We start from the raw sequence: 24,550 nt of genomic DNA on the forward strand, positions 1-24,550 counted from the left end.
TAACAATCATGGCTGCCTGCTTGCAGCATGTGAGATCTTTTGGCAGGTCTCAGCTGAAATATTGCATTTTAATTCAGCACCAGGTAAACGGGTGTTATACTTGCAAGAAGACAATAGTTTTACACGAAAAAAATGTTTCCGTGCTGACAGAACTTTGGCATTTGTTCACAACGTCACCATGATGCACCGGCATCTGAAGGGCATTGCTTGTTTCGTCTGCAACATGATGACATAATCATAAAAAAATAACGAATACTGATTATGGACTCAAAACTTAATGGTCAGGATGACATACATTTCCAAATTTTATCAGTGTTACTTATCTCATCTTAGTTTGCATTTCTTTCAGAATATGCATGCATTTAGTACTTCGGAACAACGTTAAAGTTCCAAGTGTGGTCATGATTTTCAGGTTAAGTTGGCCTCTAAAAAACACTGCAGAGAGTAACACATTCAAATAAACGTCCTTTAAATATGTTGTAATACCCAATCCATTTAGTTAAGTGTGTATTTTTCAGTAACTCAACACAGCAAGTTTTACATTAATGTACCATTAATTAGGAATGTGTAAGTACCTGTCATTAAGCTAGGATTTTAGGGGAATCTCTCTCTCTCTCTCTCTCTCTCTCTCTCTCTCTCTCTCTCTCTCTCTCTCACTCACACACACTTCTTCTTCCTTATAATGTCCAATGGTTGTTGCTGATCTTTATTGACATTTACATGTATAACTTTTTTTTTCTCTTTTTATATTTACCCTGCCATTTTCAGGGGTGTGCATGCTGGGTATGGTCTTGTTTCCTTTAAGGTGCATATTTGATTTTCTGCAAGTGTATACTCACGAAGGGGGTTCAAGCACTAGCAGGTCTGCACATATGTTGATCTGGGAGATCAGAAAGATCTCTACCCTTTACCCACCAGGTGCCGTTCCAGAAATTTGAACCTGGAATCCTCAGATTGAAAGTCCAACACTTTTAACCACACAACACACACACACACACACACACACACACACACACACACACATGCAAACAAAAACAAAAACAAGCAAAAAAAACAAAAGCAAAAAAACAAAACCAAAAAAAAAAAAAAAAACCAAAAAAAACAAAAAACAAAAAAAAGAAAAGAAAAAGACAAACAGCAACAACTAAGCAGATCTAATACAACTTCTTTTGAAAGACCAGCAGGGAATGAAAAAGCTTGAGCAAGGCTTGCTGTGCCTGCAGGGTTGGTAGAGGGGTTTCCATGTCTCTTGTTCCAGCAGTATAATCACCATGTATTGCTATCATAAATCATTTGGGGTATATGGTTTGCCATTGATCCATTACTTATGAGAGCCCAGTGGCTGTCTACATTTTGAGAAAATTTTCAGTGGCTAGTAAAGTGATAGGAGGATGCAATAGCAGGCTCAGCATATCCAACTTTTTTTTGGCTAAGTTTTTGTGTTAGGTTCTTGTGTTTGAATCCTGGCAGTACCATGTGGGTTATGCAGAGTTCATTCTGTGAACAAGGCATGGACCAGTTGACCCATCTGTCTCAATGTTGATGTCTTGTTCATTGTTACAGTGTCAAACATGTTAATAGAATTTACCACTTGGAATTTTTTCCATGGCGTGTACACTCATGCTTGTGCACAGTCGTGCATGCACACACACACACACACACACACACACACACACACATGCAAACGATGTTGCATGTCAGTGGATTTGATCACTGCCCAAAGATAAGTGTTAGTTTTTTCAATGGTGTGTCTGACATTGCTTTTTTGTGGTTGTTGGTAAAGCACTAATATTTAAAACTCAACAGACCCGTTAGATTATGTACATAAAATGGTGCTGTGCTGAAGTGTCATTCTATCGTTTTTGCAGGGCCACATTAAACATGTTCAGCCAAGGCACAGATCACTGTCCAGCTTCCTACATAGCCATGTTCCACGGAACTGCAAACACCGGTTGGTTACCTTGGCGACGGTGACCCCTGTCAGATGGAGCAGTTCCCAGTCAGCAACAAAAACGGCCTCAGCTGTCATTGATGCTGCAGCTGATAAGGTGAATTTTAGAGATGGAAAAAATCCTTGCTTTGCTCATACTGAAAACTCAAGTTGTTTCTGTTACATTTATGTTTGAATTCCTGAAATTAAAGTTGAAAGGAAGATAACAACAAATAAGAAGCATGTGTCATTATGTGTGTCCAAGGGCATGTGAGAGCAAATGCGTACACTCAGTCGAGTCCAGTCACTGACCATTGTTGTTTTCTTTTCTCTTATGTTTTTTCTATCCTGTTACCTGCACTGTTTCAGTGGCATTACTCCCACACAAATCAACACAAAAATATTTTTTCTAAGTTAATATTGTGAAGTGCTAGCTCATTATCATAATAATATTGCCCAAGGCTTGTATGTTCCATGTTAACTAAGTTTATCATCATTATACAAATTAAATGTAAGTACCAAAGGTCATTTATGAAGTGCTTGGAGCAAAATCATTTGATTAGGCACTATATAAATGAACTACTTCCAATTATTGTTATTATGATTATTATTATTATCATTTATTATTATCATATCATTAGTATTATTGTTATTATAATGTCATTGTCAGGCCACTCCCACAGACTACATTCCACCACCACCACCTTTGCCAGAGGACCAGGTAGTGGCTGTGCCGGAAGCTCTCAACGCCCTAGGGGAGCCTACTCTGAGCAGTGTGGGGCTGGGCAGCTGGTCACCCAGCGGTGTGGTGCAGCAGGCTCTGGATATGCTGCACGTCTCCGGGGGCCTGCCCTGGTGGGAGGCCATCGTCATTGGTGAGGATGATAGGAGGAAGGTGGCAGAATGGTTAAGACGCTCAGCTGCCAATACAGAGAGTCCGTGAGGGTGTGGGTTCGAATCCCGCTCTCGCCCTTTCTCCTAAGTTTGACTGGAAAATCAAACTGAGCGTCTAGTCTTTCGGATGAGACGATAAACCGAGGTCCCGTGTGCAGCACGCACTTGGCGCACTGAAAAAGAACCCATGGCAACGAGAGTGTTGTCCTCTGGCGAAATTACGTAAAATGAAATCCACTTTCATAGGTACACAAATATGTAAGCATGCACTCAAGGCCTGACTAAGCGCGTTGGGTTATGCTGCTGGTCAGGCATCTGCTCAACAGATGTGGTGTAGCGTGTATGGATTTGTCCGAACGCAGTGACGCCTCCTTGAGAAAGTGAAACTGAAACTGAAACTGAGGATGATGGGCACAAGAGCTGAGTACCGTGAAGTTCGGTATATTGAGCGCCCTGGTATATAAGCCGCACCCACTAAATTTTGGAAAAAAATTGAACTTTATACATACATAAGCTGCACTGGCTTATAAGCCACACTTATTTCCGGTACCGGAACACATACTGATACTACAGAAAAGCTGTCAATACTGTAGGTTATGAAATAAACACAAGCGGGAACAACACAGAAAAGCAAGCGAAAATACTGCTAGTGCCACAAAAAAATAATAAATAAACACAACGAAAATAAGATCCATAATTTAGGGATAGTCACATTTATTCAATGTCATCCTGCTCACTGAATCCACTGAAATCTTCGTCTTCAGTGTCCGAGTTGAAGAGAACCAGCACAGCTTCCTCCGCCATCTTGTCACTGACTTCAGTCTCGCTTTCACTTCATGAACATGAAGGTGGAGGTTGCTGCTGGTTCGTCGCTTGCACTTGTCGTCTGCTAGGTCGATTGCCTTCAATTTGAAGGCTGCGTCATAGGCATAATGTTTTCGGCATGATGAGGGTGTACACTTGAGCAGAGTAGAACTGAATGCTGCACAGGTTGAAGCTGGAGTAAAAAGTCGCGGCTTATAGACTGAACTTTACGGTAGTTATAGCGTTGGACTTTCAGTCTGAGGGTCTCGGGTTTTTGAATCCCGGTCACAGCACATGGTGGGTAAAGGGTGGAGATTTTTCCGATCTCCCAGGTCAACAGATGTGCAGACCTGCTTGTGCCTGAACCTCCTTCGTGTGTACACGCATTCAGAAGATCAAATAAGCACGTTAGATTCCATAATCCATGTCAGTGTCTGGTGGGTTGTGGAAACAAGAACATACCTGACAGCCCCCCCCCCCACCCCCCGAAAATGGAGTATGACTGCTTATATGGTGGGGGTAAAAATGGTCATGCGCATAAAAGCCCACTTGTATATATCAGTGAATGTGGGAGTCGCACACCACGAACTAAACAAAAAAGAAGAAAAAATGATGAGGAGGCTGTGGGAGGGAGATGGCAATGATGTCTCTTGGAGAAACAAACTGAAGCTTTGTGGGTACAGGGTTGGGGGGGAGGGGAGGGCGAAAACATGATGTCAAAAGACATTGATTTTTTTTCGCTTTTGAATACAGATGCACTTTGTGATGTAAGAGAACATCAAAGACAAAGTAAGACAAACAATTTTACAAGAATACAGAGGCACATTTTGATATAAAAGAACCCCTAAGACCAACAAGTTTAACATGAATACAATGTGTACATGATCATGAAAGAAAACACAAAGACAAATATTTTTATTTGAATACAGATACACATGGTGATATAAGACAACACAGGTTGGGAGGAGGGGAAGGGGATGCTCTCACAGCATTTGTTGATAACTTCATGATGTCGGAGAACACCAAAGACGAACAGTTTTACGTTGAATACAGACAGACTTGATGAAGTATTAGAATACCCAAGACAACCAGTTTCACATGGATGCAGGCAGAATGAATTATCAAGTGTATCTGGGTCACATGGAATATTGGGGTGATAGTATATCAAGGGTACAAACATGGATTGGAAATTACGTACGAACACAAATATTGTAGAAGTTTTGACGCATATGCTTGTAAGTGCTTGTACATTGGCACACGCACACACACACACACACACACACACACACATGCACACACACACACACACACACACACATGCACATGCACACACATGCACACACTCAGTGCATATCAACACAGTTGAGTTACTGTTTACATTTGGAATGCTCATTAATCACACAGAGCCCGCATTACAGATGTCAGTGACTCAAAAGACATTGTCTCAAAGAGGGCGAGATTACATGCTGATAATGATATGCATACTTGGTTTATCTATGGCTTGAAGTTGATTTTTTTGGACCACAAGGGTATTGTTAGTTGATGATATTTTTGAAGAATTGATGATATTTTTGAAGAAATAGCTTTTCCAGAGAATGAAACTGGTGAAGTTTGCTTCCACCCAAAGCGTTACTTTTTCTGTATCTGAAAGCCTAGCGTCTGCTAGAATCAAACCAGAAGACAGATCCCAAGTTTCATATCCTATGATAGATGCGATAGATATGGAGAGATTGTGCTGTTTAATAATCATATTGCCAAAATTTTGTCTGGTGAAGTCGGTACATCATTCTTTGAAAATGGTAGTTCTCACGACAAAGTTACAAGGTTGTGAAATTTGACTGTAACTTTTAAAACTGCTAGCTTTCAACAGTGTCAGAATCATTTTTTGCTGATATTTTCAAATGAGTTGACTTTGAGTGTATTCACAAAGTCAGCTGTCTATGTCGTTTTCCATCAGTTTTGATTCTTTAGTTTTTGTGATGTGTTTGACTGGGAGGGTAACGCCATAAAGCCGCCGTGCATGCTAGCACCACGCAGCATGTTGTTGCAGTACTCAACCTGTGTGTTTCCCTGTCCTCCAGGCACGATCTGCGTACGGCTGATGATGTTTCCCCTGGTGATCAAGTCTCAGCGCAACGTGGCCCACATGCACAACCACATGCCCACCATGACGCGCCTGCAGGAAAAGTTCACCCAGGCCAGGCAGAGCGGGAATGCTGTGGAAGGTGAGGAGTCTGCTGGTCTCTTGCTGTTCCTTCGTCTCTCTCTCCCCCTCTGTCTCTCCCTCTCTCTGTCTTTCACATAATGTGTATATCTGTCCGTATCCCTATTATCCGTCGCCTTATTTGCTGTCTTTTATGTCTCTTACATCTGTGTTTAAAATGTTATCATTACTTTTCTGTGTTAATTTCACTTGAATCATTCATGTGTAGCATTCATGCTAGGGTTTTGTTGTTGTTTTTCCCTTGGTGTGTGTGTGTGTGTGTGTGTTAGTGTGTGTGTGTGCGTGTGTGTGTTACTCGTACAGATGTGAGCGATGTTGTGTCTCTCAGTTTGACGCTGTGTTATACTCGTACATTATACATGTATTAAGTATTAAGTATAACTATATTTATATGCGTACATGTTTGTGTGTCTCTTAGAACAACGGCAGATGTGTAAGTCGGCCAAAGTGCTAATATCTTCACCGTTGGAAAATAAAGATTCATTCATTCATTCTTCATTGAAGGAAGGTGCCAGAATGGTTAACTCACTCAGTACTACCAGTTAGCTCCCCTGACTTTCCCCACAGCCAGTCCAAGTATTGGTAAGAAATAAAATCGCCAAAAAACAAATTTATGAACTGAGAACTTCCAAACTGATCTTCTTCTTCTTCTTCTTCTGCGTTCACTCGTATGCACACGAGTGGGCTTTTACGTGTATGACCGTTTTTACCCCGCCATGTAGGCAGCCATACTCCGTTTTCGGGGGTGTGCATGCTGGGTATGTTCTTGTTTCCATAACCCACCGAACACTGACATGGATTACAGGATCTTTAACGTGCGTATTTGATCTTCTGCTTGCATATACACACGAAGGGGGTTCAGGCACTAGCAGGTCTGCACATATTTGTATTTGTATTTGTATTTCTTTTTATCACAACAGATTTATCTGTGTGAAATTCGGGCTGCTCTCCCCAGGGAGAGCGCGTTGCTACACTACAGCGCCACCCATTTTTTTTGTATTTTTTCCTGCATGCAGTTTTATTTGTTTTTCCTATCAATATGGATTTTCCTACAGAATTTTGCCAGGAACAACCCCTTTGTTGCCGTGGGTTCATTTACGTGCGCTAAGTGCATGCTGCACACGGGACCTCGGTTTATCGTCTCATCCGAATGACTAGCGTCCAGACTACCACTCAAGGTCTAGTGGAGGGGGAGAAAATATCGGCGGCTGAACCATGGTTCGAACCAGCGCGCTCAGATTCTCTCACTTCCTAGGCGGACGCGTTACCTCTAGGCCATCACTCCACTTGACCTGGGAGATCGTAAAAATCTCCACCCTTTATCCACCAGGCGCCGTCACCGTGATTCGAACCCGGGACCCTCAGATTGACAGTCCAACGCTTTAACCACTCGGCTATTGTGCCTGTCTTATAAACTGATCAGTAACTTAACGAGTTAGTTGGGCACAAAAATATAAACTTCCTCCCTTCTTTTGGTATCATACAGTGAGATACTGAAAGTATCCATATTTTTTGTTGGAAATGTACACAGACTAATGACTTGACAAAACAAATCCAGGAAATCACAAAGAGTTTCAAACAGATTAAATTCAGAATGTTATATGGCCACGGCAGGGTCCCTTCTTCTAATTCTGCCGTATGCCTTGTGACGGTGACAGAGACGAAACTGGGTCAGACGCCATTGCTGGCACGCACTGTTCACGTGAACCCGTCACCACGAAAATATCCCTCCTGCTCGCGAGCACAGCAACACACACTGCATTTATTGGGATCGCGGAGAGTGGAAAGTTCAGTTAAGATGTTCTTAGTTTATAACATCATTATACAATTAGGTGCCGCTCCAAAAAAAGCTATCTAAGGTTCTGTTTGAGGACCTTCATCTGAAACAGTTGTAAACAGTGGGGGCCCGATCAGGGTCCTTCATCCGGAGTTGAGACACTTACTTGCCGGTACAATGTCTGTGAGAGGCTGGGTTTGATATAAATATAGATTTGTCCAAAGGGGAGGTTACCTACTTCCGGGAGGTTATCGGCCGTAGTTTCGTTTTCTCCGCATAGGCGGATAGTAGTTTGCACAGGACAGGAATGTCAGACCCCTGCCGGAGTCTGCACTAGTTGGGTCATGGTAAGTATGTTATTTAAACGTAATTTTAGATAGAAAATTTCCTTTTGTCCACACGTGGTGATGCCTCCTAAAGAAACTGAAAGTGAAAACTGAAACCTTTTTCTGTTGTTTGTGGGAAGCGACTCCCATGTTCACTCATATATGGTGTAAGTGGGAGTTTATGTGTATTACCTTTCAAAAAAAAAAAAAAAAAAGTCCTGTTTATATTCATTTACTAGCAATACCTCATATGTTGTTGTTTGTTGCAGCATCCAGGGCTGGTCATGAACTGATGGAGTTCATGAAACGGAACGAGATCAAACCTTTCAGGAACTTCCTGGTGCCTCTGGCACAGGTGTGTGTGTGTGTGTGTGTGTGTGTGTGTGTGTGTGTGTGTGTGTGTGTGTGTGTGTGTGTGTGTGTGTGTGTGTGTGTGTGTGTGTGTTTGTGTGTGCGTGTGCATGTGTGTGTGTTTGTGTGTGTGTGTGTGCATGTGTGTGTGTGTGTTTGTGTGTGCGTGTGTGTGTGCATGTGTGTGTGTTTGTGTGTGTGTGTGTGTGTGTGTGTGTGTGTGTGTGTGTGTGCATGACTTTGGTGATTTCTTGCTTTTTGCGTTTGAGGACTGTGGCTCCCAAGTTCAGTTGAGTGGGATTTTACCTGCATGACCATTTTTAATCCTGCCATATCAGCAGCCATACTCTGGTTTTGGGGGGTGGCCATGTAGTGTTGACTTGTTTCTTTTTAGTTTGAATTTAACACCACTTTCCCTTTTCAATGGCAGATGGAAAATTGTGTGTGTGTGTGTGTGTGTGTAGGTGGTTGGGGGTGGTGTTTGGTTTTGGTGCGGTGTTTGTGGTGTGGTGTGTGTGTGTGTATGTGTATGTGTGTCTGTGTGTGTGCATGCAAGTGTGTGTGGAAGTGTATGTATTTTGTGTTTGCATGCGGTGTGATGTGATGTGATGTAGAGAGTGTGTGTTGTGTTGTGTGTATGTGTGTGTGGTATGGTGAGCTGAGGTGGTGTGTGTGTGTGTGTGTGTTTGTGTGTGTGCGTGCGTGCGTACGTTCATGCACTTGGCAGTTGGCCTGCATGTAGATATATATGCGTAAACAAGCAAGGTTCCCTTGTGTAGCACATCCAGTATCATTTATCATGGATGCACTGATAATGTGAAACATGCATTTGGAATTTATTTAGTGTCAGTGAGCACATTAAACTTGAAATCTTTCTGTTCTTTTCTGGTATCCCATCAGTATGTTTTTTTAAGAATCATATTGTGTACGTCAAGGGCTTTTCATCCTCAAGGCATGGACCACATTGATTTTATTTTTGTTATACTTCTTCAGTTTATATTACAAGATGAAAATGATGACTTTACAGTATATCTGCCCCAGAAAGAGCCACTGTGAACTGAGGTCTTTGATTCTCATGATGTTTTGAATGTGTGTGTTGGCAATTTCAGTTTTCACCGGTTATTGACTGTTTGAATAGAAAAGTTTTCAATCGTGATTATAATTTCACCATGTGATATTACATATATATATATATATATATATATAGCAGTCAGGTCAGGGGCATAGCCCTTGCTACTGGTACCATGTAACCCAGTACTACCTGCCACATGTGAAGTCTCCCAACGATGGACCAGGCGGAGGAGGAAACCTTTCCCAACGGCTGTGAAGACGGAAGAGGATGACCAAAGGGCAGGGTGAGCTCTTATCCTTGGCTGGAAGTCCTCCTAGGAGACGGAGCTCCGAAGAAAAAACCTGCACCTGCCGAGGCCGTCCTACACGTGGCAGTATCTGCACCTGTGGGACTGTGAGCACCAGTAGGCGAGAGAGTGGGGAAGGGACTGCACAACTCCTCCTCACTAAAAAAAAAAAGTCACCTGAGCTGGTCGGGCAACCAGGCTAATGTTGGAATGACGAGCTAGCCCTTCAACACCCAGCTTTCCCAAGCCCTGTGGCGATGGAGAAGAGGTAACGGGGACAGGCAGAGGATGCTGCTGGCAGTTCCTAGTCATGACTCTGCATGCAGGTGACTGGGGCAGATGCGGCGCCCGTATCCTCCCACAGTGTCAGAGCAGCCCTTTTTAGGGACCACTGCTCTCCCCACATGGGGAAGGGGAGATAAAAAGATCCCTAAACAAAGCCTGCCTCGCCTAGTACATAGTAGGAAACAGCATCTACTTGGACATCCAACACTAGTGGTCAAAAACAACAGAAGAAAAGAACCAGGAGTCATGCCCTGACTCTGGGTGACTGGAATGTTTGCACCCTTTTAGACAGAGACGACAGACCAGGAAGGCGCACGGTGCTCATTGCTAGAATGCTTGATCGCTGCCAGGTGGACATAGCAGCCTTGAGCGAAACCAGGTTTGCCAGTGAAACCCAGCTGGAGGAAGTTGGAGGGGGCTACACTTTCTACTGCATTGGGAAGCCAGATGGCACCCCAAGAACCTCAGGTGTGGGCTTTGCCATACGAACTAAACTTGCACGACAGCTTGACAGCCTTCCACTTGGGATAAACGATAGGCTGATGACCCTGCGTCTGAAGCTGTCCAAGGATCGCTTCTCCACAGTCATCAGCTGCTATGCCCCGATGATAACCAACCCTGATGACATCAAAGAATCTTTCTACGAGGAGTTCAGCTGCACCATTTCAGCGGTAGACAGAAAGGACAGGCTGATCATCCTTGGGGATTTCAATGCCTGCGTCGGCGTGGACTTCTCCTCGTGGCCAAAAGTCCTAGGACAGCATGGCACTGGAAAGTGCAACTCCAACGGACTGCTTTTGCTCTCACTCTGCCCGCAGCATGGACTGACCATCACCAACACCCTCTTCCAACAAGTGGACAAGTACAAGAACACATAGATGCACCCCCGCTCCAAGCAGTGGCACATGCTGGACTATGTTATTGGACAGAAGAAGCAGAGGGACAGAAGTGATGTTTCCATTACACGCTGCATGAGAGGAGCAGTCGGTCGGACCATCGCCTGGTACACAGCAAGATGAACATCAGACTTGCGTGCAAGCTCCAACCAGCCAGGCAGAAACCCGTTAGGAAGCTGAACATCAACCGCCTCCCTATCACCAAGGACGTGCTGCAGCAACAAATCCAAGCAGCTCTCCAAGAAATTCCTGCATTGACTGATGTAGAAGAGGTATGGAGCACCTTTACTGCTTTAGAGATGCTGTGTACACAGCAGCAGTTGACACACTCGGCTTTGTACAGAGGAGCCACAAAGACTGGTTTGACGAGAACGACTCTGGAATCTCCAAGCTCCTGAACAAACAGCATCAGGATCACATTTCCGGTAAAGACTGCCAGAGGAAGGAGAACCAGTTCTTGCAAACCAAGCAACTCGTACAGAAGAGGCTGCGTGAGATGAAGAACACCTTGTGGGAGAGAAAGTCCGTAGAGCTTCAGTCTGCTGCTGATGCTCACGACATGAAGACCCTCCATGATGGTCTCCGAGCTATGTATGGGCTGAGAGTCACAGGATCAACCCGTGTCCGAGCCTTGGATCAGACAACCCTCCTGACAGACAAAAAAGGCATCCTTGCCCGCTGGGCAGAGCACTTCAGCACCCTCCTCAACAGGGAGTCTGTATCTGATGAGGCAGTTGCAGGCCTCCCACAACTATCAGTCAGTGACTCGCTAGCTGCCCCTCCCACCAAGGCTGAGACCCAGAAGGCCCTGAAGCTGACAACGTCAGGAAAAGTACCAGGAGTGGATGGAATCCAGGCTGACATCTACAAGTATGGAGGCGAGGTGCTGACAGATAAGCTGACCGCCCTGTTTTAGTCTATCTGGGAGAGAGGGGAGGTCCCCCAGGATTTCAAGGATGCTCCAATTGTCCACATTTACAAAAGGAATGGAGACAAAACATCCTGCGATAACCACAGTGGAATCTCTCTCCTCTGCATCACCGGCAAGATCTTCACCTGTATCATACTGAACAGACTGGTTGACCATGTCTCCAGCACAGTCATCCCTGAAGTACAGTGCGGCTTCCGCTCAGGCAGGGGAACATGTGACATGGTGTTTGCCGTACGCCAGATGCAAGAGAAGTGCCATGAGCAGAACAAGGAGCTCCACATGGTCTTTGTAGACCTGACTAAGGCCTTCAGCATGGTGAACCGACGTGGTCTGTGGAAGATCCTCCTAAAGTTTGGCTGCCCAGAGAGCCTAATCCAGCTGATTGCATCATTCCACGATGGCATGCAGGCGAGAGTACAGGAAAATACTGACATGTTGGATCCGTTCCCTGTGGTAAATGGAGTGAAGCAGGGCTGTGTCCTGGCACCCACACTTGCTTTGGACTCACCATCAGCCTCAGCAAGACCGAGTCAGTGCACCAACCAGCTAGCTCACATAACACCAGTGTCTCCCCACCACCTGCAATCAAGGTCGATGACACAGAGATCAAGTCAGTCGATAAGTTTTGCTACCTGGGCAGCACCCTATGCAGCAATGGAGCCCTTGATGCAGAAGTGACGCTGCGCATCACCAAGGCCAGCTCCACCTTTGGCAGACTCAACAACAGGCTGTGGAACAACAAAGGCATCAGGTTCAGCACCAAAATCAAAACCTACAGAGCTGTTGTGCTGACCACCTTGTTGTACTGTTGTGAAACATGGACGACGTATCGCCGTCACATTCAACAACTTGAACAATTTCACCAGGGATGCCTACAAAAGATCCTCAGCAAGACACGGTCTCCAACCTCCAGGTCCTAGAGAGGAGTGGCCTGCCCAGCATCGAAAGCCTGCTGATCCAGTGCCAGCTATGCTGGACAGGACACGTTATCCGCATGACAGACAGCAGGATCCCGAAGATGCTTTTGTATGGCCAGCTGTAGGAAGGCCACCGTGAACTTGGAAGACCCTGCAAGCGCTTCAAGGACACCTTGAAGACAGACCACAAAGCCTGTGACATAGAAATCGCTTCCTGGAAAACTGATGCCCTTGACCACTCTCTCTGGAGGATGTCTGTGCTTTAGTGGCATAAAGACGTTTGAAAACAAGAGAACGCTGGCCATTAAGGAGAAGCGTGAGCGAAGGAAGCATGGCTCAGCTTCTGGAGACATTTTCCCTTGCAACACCTATGAGAAGTGCTGCACATCCAGAATCGGCCACTTCTTCCATATGGGGACACACACCGACAGATAAACCTGCCTGCCTACTCATCCATCAGTCTGATGGGAGACTCCATTTAGATATATATATATATATACAGTGACATGTGTGTGTGTGTGTGTGTATGTGTATATATATATATATATAGTGTTAGCCTCTCAAGGTTGTGCACCTGCATATACTTCTTGTCAAAACCTTTTGATTAATTGTGGAGGAAGGTGTCAGAATAGTTAAGACACTTATCTGCTGGAACAGTGTCTGTGAGGGCCTGGGTTTGAATCCTGGTCTTGTCTTTTCTCTGAAGTTAAACTGGAAAACCAAACTGAGCGGTCTAGTCATTTGGATGAGATGATAAACCAAGGTCCCAAATGCAGCATGCACTTGGCGCGTTGAAAAAGAACCAGTAGCAAAGTAAGTGTTGTCTTTGTGCAAAATTCTGTTAAGAAATCCACTGATAGACGCACATATATATATATATATATATATATATATATATATGTGCATGCTCTCAAGGCCTGACTAGTGTGTTGGGTTTTGCTGCTAATCATAAGCTGGTCACAATGTGTAAACACATATGGCGTTTTCCGAACACAGTGACACCTCCTTCAGAAACTGAAAGTGAAACTGAAAACTCTTGATTGATTGTGTCTCCAATCTTTTTTCAGTTGCCGGTGTTTGTGTCGGTGTTTGTCGGGCTGCGACAGATGGCCAACTTACCTGTGGAGAGCATGAAAACCGGGGGTCTGCTCTGGTTCACCGACCTCACCCTGCCAGACCCTTTCTACGCCATGCCCTTGATGACTATGGCAACCTTTCTGCTGACCATCGAGGTCGGTGTCCTCTGCCTGTCATAGTCATGATAATAATAATGATAATAATAATGGATACTTATATAGCACACTGTCCAGAAATCTGCTCTAGATGCTTTACGAAAACGCTTTGTTAACATAAAACATTACATCTATGTTACACACACACACCAAAATATGACTACACACACACACACGCACACGCACATGCACACACACACACACACACACACAGCATACATACATTTTAACAATACATGTGTACCTAACAGCTACCCTAACACATACACACACATAGGCAGGCACAAACTTACATGAACGCACACACACACAATACACATTCATATACATGCATGTAGTTATGTACACATACATATGTGTACATACATAGTCAAGCACAGCTAACACAAAGGAAGTGGACCTGCCACAATTGTCATGCCTTAAGGTCTTGCTGTGTTTTTCACATGAATGCGATATGTTTCAGTATGAAGTTGAATTCTTCTCCTAGCTGTGATGAGTTTAATTGGAGGTTGAGAAATTTTGTTTGATGTCCCTTCACATACACTGGTGACTGTAGACATTTGTGGTAAAGTATTGACATTGAATGTTACTGTTTATAAAGTAGGAGAGGAGGGATGAGTTGAAGGTGAGTTAGGGGAAACAGGGTAGGGAGAGAGGTGGAACCAAAGGTGAGCATTTGAAATGAATAGAAGTACGATTAATTTACTTTATGGACTTTGTAAAAACGAAGTTGATTTAACAAGAAAAACAACTGCTAATGAATGTCAAAAGACAAAACAAAAAAAACCAACAAAAACCATCAACATTTCCAGTAACTTGTGATGACACACTTTCATCAGGTAAGGCTTAATCAGCTTGCAGTAGAAAAAAATTTGTGCATAACTTTCACATCACTGAGACAAATGTACTTGACACTATATTTAGTCCAAAATTAGTCAGGTAATAGACAGAAGATTAAACTTAAACAAGGTTTGTGAATCAGACCAAAGTCAGAGAGAGTCTGCTAACAAGGGTTTAGAGCTGAATGAAGATGCTCATAAAAATTGCTTTTATAGCTGGCTACTTTCGTTTTCTCCCCATAGGCGGGTAGTAGTTTGCACAGAACAGGGAGTCAGACCCCTTCCGGAGTCTGCACCAGTGGGTCACGGTAAGTATGTTAAATAAACATGATTTTAACAAGAAAATACCCTTTTTCTAGCTGAATTGTGTGAGAAGTGGACCATGTTGCTGTTTGTTTTTTTTACCTGAGAGCATTGTTTTGTGTTCAGCTGGGTGTGGACGGGGTGAAGGCAGGCACCATGAGTCACACGATGAAGTGGTTCATGAGAGGGATGCCCCTCATCATGCTGCCGCTCATCTCCAACTTCCCAGCCGTAAGTCGTCATTGTTACATGTCCCTATGAGTATATGTGTGTATGTGTGTGCCTGAAATTTGATTGAATGACACAGGAAATGAATGATGAGTGTCCAGTGGCAGCCGTCAGGTTGGCTCTACCCAGATAGGCAGTCTGTTGTGCAAATGACCCCGTGCTTGTAAAGCGCTTAGAGCTTGGTCTCCGACTGAGGATAGGTGCTAAACAAGTATCTATATCATCATCATCATCATCATCATCATCAGTGTTATTCACAGTGGGGATAAAAAAAACAGCCATATAAGTAAAAACCTACTTGTGTATACATGCGAGTGAACTTCAGAATCGCAGTCCACAAATCTCCCCCCCAAACAAGAAAGAAAAAAGTTATTATTATTATTATTATTATTGTTATCCCTTTCACTGCTTAGCCTGTTTTATGCTCACTTGGGCTTGTTTTGTGACAGTCCTTGTGTTGAAAGTGAACAAAAAGTCAGGTAGCTGTGAAACCAGCCATTAGAGGAAACCTTGTGATTTTGCTGAGCTACTTCATTGGTCTTTGTCTTATGAAATTGTGGGCTGCAACTCCCACATTCTCTTTGTGTAGGGGTGAGATTTGTTATTATTATTTTTTTACCCAGCTATACATTGTTTGAGATGCTGGTTATGTTCATGTTTTCATAACTGACTGGATGGTGGTATGATAAGATTACAGGGTCTTTGACATGTGTGTTTGATTGCATGCTTAACAGATTAATTTGGCACCTGTATTGACCTGTAAATTGCAAAAGCCACGTGTTAACTCTAACTGGACAATAGGCCCCAATCGAGGCCATACTGTTCACAGCTGTTTCAGATGAAGGAGCTCAGTGGGGTCTTATAAAGTTCAGAATTTTTGGAGTGGCATCTAATTTGCTGATTTAATGATGTTATAAGCAAAAAAATATCTGAGCTGACCTTTCCACTCTCCAATGCAACCAATAAATGCAGAGTGTGTAGCTGTGCTTGCAAGTACGAGAGTAATTTTCGAGTTGATTGGTTCATATGAAGAGTGTGTGTCAACGATGGCGACTTACCCAGTTTCCTCCCAGTCAGTTGGCAGACAACTGTTTCAGACAAAGGAGTTCGATCGGGGCTGTATAACTTTCTGAATTCAAACTGTTTCAGACAAAGGAGCTCGATCGGGGCTGTATAACTTTCTGAATTCAAACTGTTTCAGACAAAGGAGCTTGATCGGGGCTGTATAACTTTCTGAATTCAAACTGTTTCAGACAAAGGAGCTTGATCGGGGCTGTATAACTTTCTGAATTCAAACTGTTTCAGACAAAGGAGCTCGATCGGGGCTGTATAACTTTCTGAATTCAAACTGTTTCAGACTCATTGTCCTTTCCTGGATTCATTTATACAGTCATAAGTGTGTGCAAATTTCAAACAAAAATTATGGCTACTTTCATATCACTAGAAGATAGCATAAGGGAGGAAGTTTTATATTTTGTCCCCAACTAACTCGTTGTGTTTCAGTTTGTGATAAGTTTGGAAAATTTCACTTCATAACTTCTAACATTTGTTTTTGGGTGATTTTTTTTTCTTTTCTAACCCATACAAATGGGCTGTCTGTGGGGGAAGTCAGGGGAGTGAACTGGCAGTACTGAGTGAGTTAACCGTTGCTAAGAATTAGTCAAACTTTCAAAACCGCAATCATTCTTGAAATGTGTGTGCCTGTGGTGAATGAATGTTGCAGGCAATGTTGTGCTACTGGTTCACGTCCAACGCGTTTTCCTTGGTGCAAGTTCTGTTCCTCAAGATACCGGCCGTGCGGTCCTTCTTCAGGATTGAGAAGATGGTGCAGCACCCTCCCACCACTCTGCCCAAGAAGAAAGGCTTCCTGGAGGGCTTCAAAGATTGTAAGCTCCGTTTTGTTTTCATTCTTTAATAACTGCTGTTTCTGGGAAGAGGACTGTTCATGGTTAAGACTTTAAAGATTGTAAGCTCTGTTTATTTTTTTGTCATTTCAAAGCTCTGTTTTCATTCTTTAATAAGTGTTATTTTTAGGGAAAGACGATTCATGGTTAAGACTTCAAAGAGTGTGAGCTTTCGTAATTTTCTTTCTTTAGTAGCTATGATTTCATGGAAAAGGTGATTCAAGGTTGACTTTAAAAGTTGTAAGCTCTCCTTACTTTTCATTCTTATAGAAAAACTGGTCTGAAAACACATCTGTTTGAAAATGCCTAACCATAGACCTTCATACCTTTTCAGTTATAAGCCATGCAAACTCACTCTCTCTTTCGGTGTGTGTGTGTGGGTTTGTATGTGTATGTGTGTGCATGTGTAATTATGTAATGTGGTACACATAGTCTCTGAATCTGTTTTATATTATTGTGCGCAAATTCATAATTTTTTCCTCTTCTTCCTTGTGAGTTATTCCGTGTGTGTGTGTTTGTGTTCAGTGTTTAGGCTGCGGCCATAGTAAACCCGGCCGTCCGGAGTTTTGACGGCCGTCTCTTTAGCCGGTAGAACGGGTCTGTCAAAGTGGCCATAGTAAACCCGGCTTTCCGGAGTTTTGACGGCCGTCTCTTGCTGAGGCCAAGTGCGGTCAAGGGAAATGTGAATCGTCACTATCAAAATGGCGCGGACGAAACGGAACAGATCGTTGTTGTTGCTGTGGTGGTGGTGGAGAAAGAAAAGAGGGAGCCTATGACGTTTCGCTGTTCATCCTATCAACAGATGGAGACACATGTATGGAGAATATCACCATCTGATGCCCCAGCTGCGCAATCACTCAGAGAAGTTTCATCAGTACATCAGAATGACACCTCATTCTTTTGATCATCTTCTTGAACTCTGTGCACCTGATCTTCGAGAAAAGTCAACTAACTTCTGCCGAGCAGTTCTAGTGTGTACATCTGCGCGCACATATGTGTGTGTGTGCGTGTGGTGTGTGTGTGTGTGTGCGCGCGCGCGCGCGTGTGTGTGTGTGTTTGTGTGTGTGTGCGTGCGTGTGTGTCGTGCGTGCGTGCGTATGTGTGTATGTGTGTGTGTGTGAGAGAGAGAGAGACATGTGAATTTAAAAAAAAAACCCAGCAATTTAGTGTGCACACTTTCCATTTTCCCCATTTTCGCAATGTTCTCCCATGCAGCCGCCACAAGATCTCTGTCGGCATGTCTTTTGTCACTCCTGCTGTAAATAAATGTTCTGAGCCTCACAGCACTGATCAACTTCTCTTCGTCCATGTTTGCAAGGGAGATAAGTCATTGAAAAATTAGGAACGGAGTCCTTCCCCTTTCCCTTTTCCTTTCCGTCGACCCGGCAAACGGACGTTTTGCACGAAAGTCGAAACGACGGGTTGAAAATGCCGGGCCGGGCCTGCTCCACTATGGCCACCCATATCCGTCATCGGTGACGCCACAGAGCAGTTAAGCCGGGCAGGTTCTTTTACCCGGGCCGGCAAAAAAGACGGCAGTAAAAAACCGGGTTTACTATGGCCGCAGCCTTATTGTAAAGCGCTTTGAGCTCTCTTTAAGGGAGGAAAGTGTTCAACAAATGTTCATCATTATTATTATTGTTATTGAAAGGCAGATCATGTTCAAGACTTCAAAGATTGTGAGCTCTTTCATTTTCATTCTTATATATAATTCTGTTAAAGGAGAAATTTTGTGAAGAATTCAAATATTGTGAGCTGTCTTAAAGATTGTGGGCTCTGTCATTTTTTTTCATTGTTTAACCACTTTTTTTATGGGACCACCTTTTTCCTGGGAAAAGATAGATAGTGGAGTGATGGCCCAGAGGTAACGCGTCCACCTAGGAAGCGAGAGAATCTGAGCGCGCTGGTTCGAATCACGGCTCGGCCACCGATATTTTCTCCCCCTCCACTAGACCTTGAGTGGTGGTCTGGACGCTAGTCATTCGGATGAGACAATAAACCGAGGTCCCGTGTGCAGCATGTGCTTAGCGCATGTAAAAGAACCCACGGCAACAAAAGGGTTGTTCCTGGCAAAATTCTGTAGGAAAATCCACTTCGATAGGAAAAGCAAATCAAACTGCACACAGGAAAAAATACAAAAAAATGGGTGGCGCTGTAGTGTAGCGACGCGCTCTCCCTGGGGAGAGCAGCCCGAATTTCACACAGAGAAATCTGTTGTGATAAAAAGAAATACAAATACAAATGGTGTGTGCTGATATCTGAAAGAAACTTTGTGTAGGCCACAGGTTCAAGTGTCTGTGTTGGTGTGGTTTGTTTCTCTTGAATTTTGTGGACTACATTTTTGTGGCTGAGTTTGAAAAGCATTGCAGAACAGGACATGTTTGGAGTGTTGCGTTTCCATATAAGAGGAGAAAAATCTGGAAAATAGTCTATTAAATGTTTTCATGTGAGGTATCTGTTATATAAGTCATGTCACAGCCTTTTTTTTTTTTTTTTGCTGCCCCATTATACATAGTAGCATTTCTCCCATGATGGTCTATCCGAGTCCCCAATACATAGCTGTACCCAGTTTTCAGGTCCACTCCCAGCGCCATACCTGAGGAGACCCTGCTTTGCTTCTGTGTCACTGTGATGGTGTTCAGTGGTGCTGTTCTCATTCTACATGATTATGCAGGACACCTGCTAAGCCTTCTGGAGTGAAGACCATTACCACATCCCTCTCACAGTCCCCTCATAAATCTGTAGACATATGCATGGAAGTGAATCTACTGACCTGAAGCGTGGAAGTGGGGGGTTCTTAAATTGAGGTCACCATTACAGCAAGTCATGAAAGACGGCAGAATAAGGGACATTTTTTTCCCCTGTTGTTGGTGAGTTGTCACAGCATGGTTTTTGAGGTCATGGAAGACAAATGTTCTGCATGTGCATCATCATCTATTAATGTTGTGGCATTGATTACCCGTTATGAATTATCTCCCTGGTTTCACAAGAAACGTACCGTCATTGCCACCACCTGTATTACAGCATGTTGTCACATTTAGGTGTGACAGTTAATATTGGGGGAAAAACGTGAATAGCAACAAGTAAGACTTACTATCTTTTTCAGAGTCTGGTCCAGTAAATCTGATTACTGCATAGGATTTTCTGGACATTATTATTTTTTCTATTGTTTGATAGTTTCAGGAGACTCCCTCCCCCCCTACAAATAAGGCAGTTTCTTTATAATAATCAGATGATTATTTACATGAGGATTTGGCCTCTTGTTTCAGCCATGGGCAACGCTAAACTGGCACAGCAGATGGAGGAGAGGCAGAGACTTGATGCGCTTCAGTTCAAGAAAGCCGGGCAGGGCCCCATCAAGAAGACCTACTCTTACGACCCTACCAAAGTGAAGGCACAAGTGTCCTCAAAATCCAAGTCGTAACATGGACCAACAGCCTTGTGTTCAAGCGTAGAGTGAATGGTGGTTTTGAATCTGTAGACTTGGTTTGATAAGTCCAAATGTGGATTGACAGATTGTTAATGTGCACAGATTGAGTGAGTGTCCGTCTCGGAAAGTTTCAGTATGCGAGTTTGTTCTGGGATTGTCTTCCCGATGAATGGTTTGTTTCAGAAGTAATGGTGACAGGTTTTCTTTCCAGATGAAGAAAACCTGAGGCATTATCTTTATTTTGATGGCAGGTGAGGAAATGAACTTGGATAGTTTGGACCTCTGAAATGAGAGAGGGAAGTTTCGAGTTGGTTTTTGATCTCCCATGTCAAGATACTGATCATGTGCTAACAAACTGTTGGTGTCTTTCCAGTTTAGTGCGTGTGCATATGCATGCTTATCAGTTAAAATATTTGTTTTCATATATCATGTAATCCATGCCTGCATCAGATGAATTTCACTCCCCTAGTGAAAAATATTTCTGCCTAAATGGCAGGATGAATAGTCATACCTAAAGCCCACTTGTAGAGACCGTAGATGTAAAAGCAGCAGCAGCAGACTTGTTCAAGGCAGCTTGCATTTCAATACGATATGGAAGCTTGATATGGGATCGGAAGGGGAGCAAGAACTTGAAACACACCCTGTTTTGACAGCACAAGCGTTTGAATAATTCTTAGCAAAAGTTAGCCAAAGCCATTTGCAGTGTACAAAACACTGGTAGAAATAGTGAGTAGCAGACACATTTGAAACTGCAACAGCAGTTTTAGGCAAAAGTAAACTGTACAGTTTGTAAGATCAGATATTAATTCACTTGGGACAAGTTTTCTCCTTTGCTTTTCCCCACAGATGGTCCATTTGTAAAGGTTTAGAAAAAAAATTACAAAATAGAGTAAGAAAAAGGAAATTTTCTTCCTAAAATTACGTTCAAGTAATATACTTACCATGACCCACTAGTGCAGACTCCGGCAGGGGTCTGACATTCCTGTCCTGTGCAAACTAATACCAGCCTATGCGGAGAAAACGAAAGTAGCTACGGCTGATAACCTAAGTAGATTACCTCCCCCGTGTATAGAGTAGGAAAATAAAACTTTCAGAACTGGTTTATTACATGTTGGGCTATTACATACACATATATAAAATCAAAGTTCTCATCTTATTTTTAGTTTTGCCATTATGTAGAAAATAACGCCAATTTTTCACCCCCAATCACCATACCGAGCATTCACCATACCCATGCTCGCTTTCTGCACTTAATTCATTTTCTTTTTCATCATCCACCTCTTCAATGTCCGACCCTTCAGTTTGTAGTATTTCAAGTAATTCGGCAACACTAGAATGTTGCAGTCGCTGTCTTGTTCGCTCCACAATATTTTGAGAACCCGTTTTGCTAACAGGCTGGCATGTGAGCAGATGACTGGTCAGTGACTTGTCAGCGTGTGTGCGAGACAGGCCACACAGGACAGGCTGGCCAATCATGCCATTCGGTTGTAGAGTGACACAGAATAGCGCACTCTGCTTGGCTATCGCAAAATCACATGTACAGCGTGTGACGGATTTTCATTTTTGGAAAATGATATTACATTGTCTGAAACCAAATACATTTTATGTAGGAATGCTCGCATTCCGTTGTCCGGAGAGAGTTAAGACTTGAATTGTCATTAGCAGTAAGATAAAAATCAATTACTCTGCAGAAGAGAGTAAACAGTGGAAAAAAACTTTTACTCCTGTCTGAGTGATAAAATCCTAATTGTGATTTGAAAACAGTGCTTTCATTTCTGTCACATCAGATAAGTGGTGTTTGCACTTTTAACAGCATTTACTGTACAGAATCACTTTTGTTGTGAGTTCAATATTTATGTCCCAAGGAATTGTGCAAAGAAATACATTCTTGTTAGATGAAACACCATCATTTTGAACAAGTTGCTGCTCTTGGCATGTGTATCTCGTTAAATTTGTTTCTTTGTAAATAAAATGATTACGTACAATCATTGTTTCATCAAGGTTTGTTGTGCTGTCTTATTTAAAAAAACAAAACACCAAAGAAAAACTATACAGAAGTCAAGATTTGCATATGTTTCAAACATGTTCACTTTGATAGGGGTTGGAAATCTTAAATTGATAATTTTTTTAAAAAAATTTCAGAATACCTTAGCAGAAAAAAAAAATCACTCTCTGTGTAACATATATTTTTTAATCTTATCAAATGTACCAGAACAATCTGGTTAGGCTTCAGGTCATGATGTCGAGTGAACTGCCTCAAACTAGTCCAAAGATAAAACAGTATGGAATAAGGTGAAACTGTACTTGTAGCCCACTCGACCCAGGTGGAAAAGGAACATCAAACCTTAGTTCACTGACCAACTTGTCACTTGAGCGCCCACTGATAAAACTAAAATCAGTTCAGAAGGCATGGTTGGAAACATCAACTCAGAGAGATCAAATGCCCCCCAAACTGAGAAGGATCAGTTACAGACTTTGTGCAAGCATTCATTCTTTAAAAGTTTAAGAAACAAATATCACGAGCAGCTTTCCTTCATTTATTTTCCATGCATTCCGAAATTCAAGTGGAACAGTTGCATTTCAAAATATGTATCTAAAATAAGAGCATAACAACAACAAAACTCCACAAGAAATATAAAAGGTGGAGCAATAAAAACACAACACCGAGACAGACACATTGTTAATCTCACTTTTATCTTACAGCGTTAGGGCAAGACTTGATTGAATTTGATTTTTTAAAAATACGCACACACACTCGTCTCACATTATCTTCAAAATACACCAACAATTTGCTATCTTCCTTTAACCCTAACCCTGCATCATGGGTGGAAAATGACCTAGAGACACTGAAAGCTTTAAACTTCACAAGTTACACTTGAAATTTCAGGACTCTGGAAGGCTTTGACAGACAATATAAGGAATGACTTGAGTGAACAAATTAAGCACTGCTTTCCTTCATTGGTCATTAACTGATTAAAAAGGAAATTTTGACCCTTCAAGCACATGAATGAATAGTCTTACAATTGTAAGCGTGGGTTTCTTTTGACACACTCAGCACACAAGGGCCACCACCTGTACTGTTGAAGTGTAAAACAAGTCTTTTCCAACCCTGAAATGCTATGGACGTTTATGGTTAGCAAAATTCCAAAGGAGCTGTGAGTAGTTTAAAAAGCTAGCCTTTTGTCAGGGCATCAAGCTAACGTTATCATGGAGAATAATTCCCTTAACCAAACATTTTCTGACCAAAAGGTAAAAGGCTTGTTCTGGGAGTTTCAGTTTAGTAGTTTCAAGAGCACAGCACCAAATACATTCGACTTCCCCAATTATGTTTTAATCTCAGCTGTGTGAGCTTTGCTGCTCTTGATTTGTTCGGCAGTAAAAGAACACATGGGCTACAGCAATAAAAACAACAGATGGGATGTAAAAGTATATGATAAAGAAAAAAGTAGAGTTTAAAAAAAACCCCAACAGATCAGCTTATAAAATAGCAACAGGCTTCCCAATGAATAAAAAACAAAAAGAAGAAAAAAGAAAAGAAAAAAATGATGGAGTGGCTGTTTTGTTGCGTAGCAACAAGTGGTGACATAAGCAACAGACGTCAGGTTTTAATGCAGCAGGTATCTGGCTGAATGGGATAAAAAAAAACCCAAAAAACACCACCATGTACACAGGCTCCGAGTCCTGTGATCATGTATGATTCAGCTGCAGGAAGAGACAACTAGTAACGATAGTGCTCAGGCTTGAACGGCCCTTCCTGTGGCACACCCAGGTACTTGGCCTGCTCTTCTTCCAGTTTGGTCAGTTTGACGCCCAGGTGGTCAAGATGCAGGGCTGCTACTTCCTCGTCCAGCTGCAGGTCACACACACATCATTTGTTAAGAAATCTTCATGTCATAAAAAGTAAGTCATAAACAAATCCTA

At 42.8% G+C, this 24,550-nt stretch overlaps 2 protein-coding genes across 2 annotated transcripts in view; one reads left to right on the forward strand and one right to left on the reverse strand.

Moving 5' to 3' along the window:
- LOC143300814 (mitochondrial inner membrane protein OXA1L-like) lies at positions 1-24,149 on the forward strand. Its single transcript, XM_076614743.1, has 9 exons — positions 1-83; positions 1,869-2,048; positions 2,601-2,805; positions 5,710-5,853; positions 8,225-8,310; positions 13,761-13,925; positions 15,194-15,298; positions 17,019-17,181; positions 20,469-24,149. The coding sequence occupies exons 1-9, from the start codon at positions 9-11 to the stop codon at positions 20,621-20,623; spliced, it is 1,278 nt and encodes a 425-aa protein (XP_076470858.1). The 5' UTR covers positions 1-8; the 3' UTR covers positions 20,624-24,149.
- Positions 23,153-24,550, reverse strand: part of LOC143300813 (adenosylhomocysteinase-like) — a 16,195-nt gene continuing 14,797 nt past the window's right edge. Inside the window, exon 8 of the mRNA XM_076614742.1 lies at positions 23,153-24,479. Coding sequence (XP_076470857.1) covers positions 24,348-24,479 — 132 coding nt within the window. The 3' untranslated portion in view covers positions 23,153-24,347. The remainder of the gene's footprint in view (positions 24,480-24,550) is intronic.

This window comes from Babylonia areolata, chromosome 26 (assembly GCF_041734735.1).
Source record: "Babylonia areolata isolate BAREFJ2019XMU chromosome 26, ASM4173473v1, whole genome shotgun sequence".
NCBI classification, from domain to species: Eukaryota; Metazoa; Mollusca; class Gastropoda; order Neogastropoda; family Buccinidae; genus Babylonia; species Babylonia areolata.